General features: G+C 40.3%; 1 protein-coding gene across 1 annotated transcript; it reads right to left on the bottom strand.

Moving 5' to 3' along the window:
- Window positions 1-1,307: 1,307 nt before the first annotated feature.
- LOC133876158 (uncharacterized) lies at window positions 1,308-4,290 on the bottom strand. The gene is made up of 3 exons (XM_062314442.1): window positions 2,764-4,290; window positions 1,719-2,675; window positions 1,308-1,633 (listed from the first exon to the last, which is right to left on the bottom strand). Exons 1-3 carry the CDS (start codon window positions 4,288-4,290, stop codon window positions 1,505-1,507), a joined length of 2,613 nt encoding a protein of 870 aa, XP_062170426.1. The 3' UTR covers window positions 1,308-1,504.
- Between the last annotated feature and the right edge of the window lie 3,553 nt (window positions 4,291-7,843).

Raw genomic sequence — 7,843 nt, 5'->3', positions numbered from 1 at the left:
TCTCATTGTTGTGGTGTTATTTACCAAATGGAGACAGTTCACTTGTACCTACAGCAACATCTAATATTTTGTTGAAATGTTATATATCTCTAGTTATTGTAGTGTTATTTATCAAATGGTTTTTTGAAATGTTATGCACAACCCAACCTCTGTACATTCCAAATTGTTAAAAGTGGTCAACAAACACAACCCCACCTGTGGCGAATCAACATTGTGAAATAAACACAACAACCCCACCTATGTGGAATCGAATAAACACAACTTCATCTATATAAAAAAAAAAAGAATAAACACAACCTCAAATATCATATCTATCACTTAATTAAAAGTCCACAAATAACATATCTATCACTTACTTAAAACCCAACATAGACCATCAATTAAGTCATTAAACAACAAAAGCAACAACATTACAATGCCATCCAACAAAAGCAGCAACAAAAAGCAACAACAAAAGCAACAATCCAACCAAAAGCAACAACACATAAGATTGTTTAACCAATAACAAACAAAAAACTACAGGAATGAGTTAATATTTTTTCCACTCGGGCTTCTTCCTCTTTCTTTGGTTAGCTTCAAAAACTTCAATTGTCTTCTCAACAGTTGGAACAATATTACGGGCCCTTGTTGCAGGCTTTGATGAAGACCCTACTGGCTGAGAAGAACATACTTCCTGAGAGGACCCTGTTGGCTGAATAGGCCCTACAGGCTGTGAAGACTCTGATCGTCGTGGAGGTGCATACAGTCGTACAGTATTCACAGTACCTTGAATCTGTAATTACAGTGTAAAGCAATGTTGTGAGTAAAAAATGAGAATAAAATTAAACACATAAATAACAAATGTTGTGAGTTCTTACAAAAGCATTTGACTGATGCTGCTGAGGTTGTGACTGAGGATGCTCTACTTGCGGCCCATACCACTTTACAGTGTTGACAGTACCAGGGGACTATCAAGACACATTAATTAGCAACTGAACATAATTTATTCATAAACTAGCTAAGTTAAAAAGGTAATGAAATATAAAAGATAAATATTGTGGGTGCTCACAATGACATTGGTTTGGGTCCAAGGTTGCGACCGAGTAGACTGACCTACTGCTTGCGGTCCTACTTAAGGCCCATACCACCTTACGGTGTTGACAGTACCTTGGGACTGTTAAGACACATTAGTTTGTTTACAAATAAATAAACAACACATAAATTATGAGTGTTTTCAGTGCTAACCCAAGCATTGGTTCGACTCCGAGTCTGAGGCTGAGATTGAGGCTGAGTCTGAGTCTGAGGCTGAGACTGAGTTCTACCTCTGCCTGAAACCCTTGAAGCTGTAAGCCCTGGTGGGATTGGTGGACCCATACCCCTGCCCCTACCAATAGCCCTGCTACCCCTACCCCTACCCCTACTCATACCCATCCCCCTACCTCTACCTCTACCTCTAGACGATGCAACAGTGGCTTGTGGGGTACTAGGGGGAATATTAGGGGGAATTGAGGGCTGCAAAATGTAGTTAAGAGTTTTGAGTATTAGTGTCAAAAGTAGTGAAAAATTCCAAAAAAGTAGTGAGAGTATTGAAAGCTACCGGTTCAGTATCAAATGTAGATTGGGGATTCGGTTCACTATCAACTGCAGATTGTACCTAGCACATTAGATAAACAATTGTCAAGTAAAAAATTAAGCAACACAATTAAAAAGTCCAAAAAATTTTGGGACAAGGTATTTACCTCGCTACTAGACTGTCCTCTATAATTCACTGCTTCTGTTCTTATACGGGGGCATGTTCTTACATTGTGTCCAATCACCTTGCATCTTTGACATCTCATGACAACCCCACCCTTCCTTATCCTGTATTGATTCCTGGGCTCGTCTGGTCCTCTAGTCCTTACTGTTCTCGGCCTCCCAGGTTGTATTCTACTCATTGGTGGGTCTACATGCTCGCCGTTTGTTTTTGTCCACTGTTCTTCTCCAGGCATGGGATACACAACAGGTTCATATGCCTTTTTAAGCATATCCACAGTGTACCAATCAGAAACATAGTCTACAGGTTCAACACCATCAATCCATATTGCACATATTGCATGTGCACATGGGATACCTGTCATATCCCATTGTCTACATCCGCAAGTTCTTCTCACTAGGTTCACTACATATTGATTCTGCTTGTCTGTGATTTCAAAGAACCCATCCCCAGCATACACGCCATAGCAATGACCAGCATCACGTGAGAGTTCATCTAACAGCACCATAATTTTGGGACAAATCCTTCCTTCCATGTTACTGATGCCTTCCCGCTTCTTTTGGTATCTCTTCATCAATTTCGTTCTCAACATTTCAAGCAGCGATATAATTGGCAAGTCACGTTGTTTCAAAATCCAAGCATTGAAACACTCTGACAGGTTGTTCACAATTAAGTCACACTTAGAGAAGGTACTGAACCAAGACCTCGCCCACGTGCTTGGGTCAATCTTGGACAAGTAATCGTACGCATCGGGGCTTATCTCATTTAGTTCCTCCATTTCCCTTCTCCATTCAGCCTCTGTGTATGCTGCAGCCGCGCCCCACAGCTTATCCTTCAACGCCAAACCTTTATGACCTGCATCTCTGTAGTTTGCGTATAAATGTCTACAACAAATCCGGTGCTCAGCATTGGAAGCAACCAAATCTAAACTCTGTACCAAACCCTGCACAAAGTAAAAATTAATATGTCAATCAAACATTCACATATACATCATTAATAATATGAAGGAATATTTTTAATTGGTACGTTACCTTCTGGCGATCCGAAATAAATGTCCATCCTTCTGCGGGAGGAGTGCCGAGGTCCGATAGCAAAGCTTCTAAGAACCAGGTCCAACTATCTTTAGTTTCGGCTTCCACAACTGCAAATGCAACTGGATACATCTGGTTGTTTGCATCCCTCGAAATCGCGGCCAATGGTTGGCCCTTATGCGGGCCTTTTAAGAAGCATCCATCCAGGCCAATGATTGGTCTACAACCAGCAAGAAAACCTCTTTTCATGGCCGCTAAAGAGAAGTACAACCTCTGAAATTTTCCTGGAATATCAGGTAACGGCCTCTCTATCTTCATCATTACGCAACTGCTAGCATTTGTTACTCTTATCATCTCTAAATAATCCCATAACTTGTTGTACTGTTCATCCAATTTTCCACGGATCTTGTCTTTTGCAAGTTTTCTAGCCCTGTACAGCCTGTGCTCTTTGACATCCACACCCCACCTACCCTTCACCTCCTCTACAATTGCCTTTACAGGCATGTTTGGTTGTGCTCTGAACTTGTCTATTAACTTGTCTGCAATCCAATTCGATTTCAGAATCGAATTCTCATGTCTCCTCCTACAACTGTGTTTTGGCTGAAATGATCTTACTTCAAAGGATTCCTCATCCTTGCACTTGCGCCCATAAATCCTATATTTACAATGTTCATCCCTGCATATCACTACACACTTGGCAAGGTAATTCCTCTTGAACTTAACATCCTTTCCCATTTTTACATTACACTCTTTAACCGCCTCTCTAAAAACCTGTATCGACGGGAATTTTGTACCAACCACAAACTCTGGATTACCCATGTCAGTCAGATGGAACTCAGACCGCTTTGTCACATGTTTTCTCCGACTCTGGGAGGCTACCTCGTAATCCTCATCACTCTTGGGAGGAGATGTAAGAATGTCACTGCGTGCCATGTCTGAGTTGGCATCATCATCATCAGACCCCTCATCAACAACTTGCTCTTCACTCTTATCACCCTCTTCACTATCTTCACCCTCCCTACAACCATCTCTATCTTCACTACCCTCTCTCATGCCTGTGCTAGTAGATGGCCCAGTCACATCATTATTCTGAACAAAAAGATCAGGTTCATTCACCTCATCCCAATATAGATCGTCTCGATCGATCCTAGAACAACCCCCTTCGTCATCCCCATAATCATCATCATCATCATCATCATTGTCAGGAATGGACTCACTGAATGAATTTATGTACAACTCAACAACTGGTAGACCTGCGTGTGCTTCAACCATTTCATGTACATCAAAGTTGGATGTAACTAATTTCAATCCGTTATGCAGTGTACAACCCAGTAGTAAGTAATAAATTAGGTCACCAGATTGATATCCATAATTTTTTGCTATACCCAGAATGACTGAAAATGACAACTTATCATGCTCAATGGCCTCCGTGTACACATCTACATCACCCCCGACATAGGTATTCATGAACCGTCTGTCCATGTGACCTCCATAATGCACCTCAAAAACAAACTCTCGTCTAGTCATCTTCACAAAAAAATAGAAAGTGCAAAAAATAAGTAAATAATCCAATGCAAGACATAAGTACAAATAAATATATAAGCAAGAAATAAGTAAATAATCCAATGCAAGAAATAAGTACAAATAAATAAATAAGCAATAAATAAGTAAATAATCCAATGCAAGAAATAAGTACAAATAAATAAATATGCAAGAAATAAGCAAACCTCTAAAAAACAAGTGCATGTTGTGCAGTGCATTATTAGTGTCATGCATGCATGCACAATGACCCACTAACCGTAATAGAATATAGTGCACAACACAATGACCAGCCTGTGGTCCCTCACATAATAGAATATTCATCAACTTCAAAAGGGAACTGGACCAACTTCAAAAAGTCAGAAGCTGCATTATTTAATAGGGGACCACATACCATTTACTCATTTAGACCCCACTCGGCCACTACACAACAAAACCAACAAGAGTAAACAATCAACATCCTGTAAAGGCAGACATTAATCTACTAACCTTTTTCCCAAACATTCCTGTAAAGCCAGACCCTAAACAATCGACATATGGCCCTACCAATAAATCAAACACTAAACAATCAACATCCCAACCAGTAAAAATGCCCTATGACTTTCCCTATTTCGAAATTTTGGCAACAATCAAGATTCAGTACCCTATATAAAAAAACCCAAAACAAGAATCACAATAAAAGCTACACTGTCTATATTATCTCTGGGTGTCCGAAAAACCCAACTCCAAAATGCAGGGCAACACGCAGATCAGCACAACTCTGGCAAGGCAACGCACCTCCGGCGACCGACGTCTGGCGACGCACCTCCAGCAACCCACGTCCGGTGACGTAGTGCCAAGGTCCGAGCAACGCAACTCCCGTGAACCCCGGACGCCCGCGAGCTTTAGATCCAAGCCTTTGATTTCGGCCCTACCCCAAAACCGAAGCCCGGCTGATCGGTCGACTGCTTCTTCCTCCAAGCCTTCGATTGCAAACCTGTAGAAATCGGACCAACTTCGACTAACCCTAAAATAAGACAACTCTGTTTTTTTTTTCCCATTAAGATAAGTATGTTCGTTCAATATGGTGAAAGGTGGCAAAATTGTAATATTTTGCCACTTTTCACCTCATACGGGCACTAAAGGCAAGCAGGACATTTTCGTAAATTCGGACTTGTACAGAGGGGCAATTTTGGGCTTTTGGGGCTTAAAAACTCACGTGCACGGCAGGTGGGCATTTTCCATCCAATTTGACGACTTAAACTGACGGAGGGGGCCAAAAAATGAGAGTTTCGTAGTTTGGGGGGTCGGAGTGTCAGTGTTGGTAGTTCGGGGGGCCATCCGGAGAAAGGGTGGTAGTTTGGGGGGCTTTTATATATTTAACCCTATTTTTTTTATTACACTAATTCCTCTTATCTTTTGATGTAGAATTGACACAAATGAAGTTTGATGAGCCTGAAGAAGATATTTTGACTTTGAATTTCAATTCCAATGATGTTCCAAGTTCATCAGGAACAAATTCTATTAATATTCCTTGACATTGGCTTATATGTGGATGAACTCTTTTTATGGGATTTGTTTTAATTATGGATTTTGTTTTGCCCTTACTAATTGACTGAAACTGAATTCTATTTTGCCCTTACTAGTTGTAAAATTTTTAGTTATGTTTAGTTAAGTTTAATTTGAGAGGAACATCTTAGCATTTTTCTTTTTGTATTCCTCTTAAATTTTAACAGAATATAGATAATTAAATATTGTCTGTAAAGTGATGTTAAGTTGATATACACATGTTCTCCCTAACGCTCCAAACTGCAAAACTTTTACAAAAATACAAAAAAAAGAAAAAGAAAAAGAAAGAAAGATAAGATATGATTAATTGATCGATTAACGATCGAGTTGATATGATATTTTTATCCCATATATAGTGTCCAAAATGTTATACAAAAGTTTTTCAAGACTGCAAATTAAAATGGGTAGTTAATGTAATATTTTAATTTAATCTTGCATGAGTTAAAAATATTGTAGTACCTTAAATATTTTATTAAAAAATATTATATACTTAAAGGAGATTCTATAATACTATCATCAAATGCTAGCAAAAATTGCAAAATGTGTTAATAAAATTAAATGAGATACTCGTTAATACAATAAAAGTTAAATTATATTTCTTGTGGTTAGACAACGTAGTGTGACATTCTAGCCAAATTGAAATTTGAAATTTGAAGGTAAAAAAAGAAACCGGCAATTGAAATTTGAAGGTAAAAAGCATATGAAAAAACATGCATATTATGAAATTGATGTCGGGTCGTGTCGGGTAAACGGGTGACACGATTATTAGTCATGTATATCAGGTCGTGTTCGGGTTACCCGATTATTAATCGGGTCATGTTCGGGTCACGTGTCACAACCCGATTAATAATCGGGTCGGGTTCGTGTTAGACCCGTTTATGTAATCGGGTCGGTCGGGTTGACACAAACCCTACCCGTGAACCCGAATTGCCCACCCTATTCCTTGCAGCCGTCAAGACGATGTGACATATTGTTCGGAAGCTCAACTCTCCAAGCTTCATCCGTCCGGACGATGAGAACTTTCGGTCCGGACCTACCTCTATGTCGAGAAGCTTTGAAATGCTCCAACTTGCATCCGTTCGGATGTTTCAGCAGCACGTCCGGACGCCACTCAGTGTTCGACCAGCTATGGGATTTCTTTCCAAAACACAGATATGGGAAGACAGCTGCAACTGTTCGGAAGATGTGGATTTTCGTTCGGACGCACTCATCCATAAGGCAAGTCGTGCATTCAAAATCAAGACGTCTGGACTCCAGTCCTCATGGTCTGAACGCGCGTGCTACAGTTATGGAAATTCCGTGCATCTGATCAACCGTCCGGACGACATGTTCTATTGTCCGGACGCGAGAAGCCTTGATATGGAAATTGTGTGCAGCTAAGGTGCGACCGTCCGGACGACAGGGCAACACTGTCCGGACGTGGCTCAATTCAGGAAAGAATTTCTATGAAATTTGGAAAGCCGATAGCACAGTTGTCCGTCTGGATGCCTTATGTCTACTGTCTAGATGGAGCCTAGGTTTTTCAAGCCAGACGCTCATTTGAACCTACAGCCTATAAATAGAGGTCCCTAGGCTTGAGAATAGTAAGAATTTGGTATTGAATTCCATAGTACTTAGAGAGTTATATTTTAGAGATATTGTGCTGAGTTAGTCTCTCTCAAGCCGTTGCCGTTGTGTGCTGAATTGAAGTCTATCTTAGGGGTTGGCCCTAAGGTAAAGGATTCCATTGAAGAACCCTTCAAGTAGGAGACTTGGTTGGGAGGCGTTCATGTTGGGTTACACGTCAGAGTTCAAGGTACGACCACTGCATAAGGTTATGTGAGTGCTACTGCTTTGTAACTAGTCTTGTCTTCTGAATAGTGGATATCTTGGGTTTGGTTGCCCCGGAGTGGTTTTTCTCTTGACTGAGTTTCCACTTCGTTAACAAAATATCTGTCTTCTTTAATTCTGCATTTTGATATTTTGTTGCACACATTTTTGCACACACTTGTTT

The sequence above is a fragment of the Alnus glutinosa genome, chromosome 8 (genome assembly GCF_958979055.1).
Source record: "Alnus glutinosa chromosome 8, dhAlnGlut1.1, whole genome shotgun sequence".
Taxonomy (NCBI): Eukaryota; Viridiplantae; Streptophyta; class Magnoliopsida; order Fagales; family Betulaceae; genus Alnus; species Alnus glutinosa.
This window is presented reverse-complemented; position numbering and strand designations above follow the sequence as displayed.

Coding starts and splice junctions, on each gene's coding strand:
- LOC133876158 (XM_062314442.1), bottom strand. CDS start 4,290: ATGACTAGACGAGAGTTTGTTTTTGAGGTGCATTATGGAGGTCACATG. Junction 2,676..2,763: donor TTATTTCGGATCGCCAGAAG/GTAACGTACCAA, acceptor TACTTTGTGCAG/GGTTTGGTACAGAGTTTAGA. Junction 1,634..1,718: donor GAGGACAGTCTAGTAGCGAG/GTAAATACCTTG, acceptor CTAATGTGCTAG/GTACAATCTGCAGTTGATAG.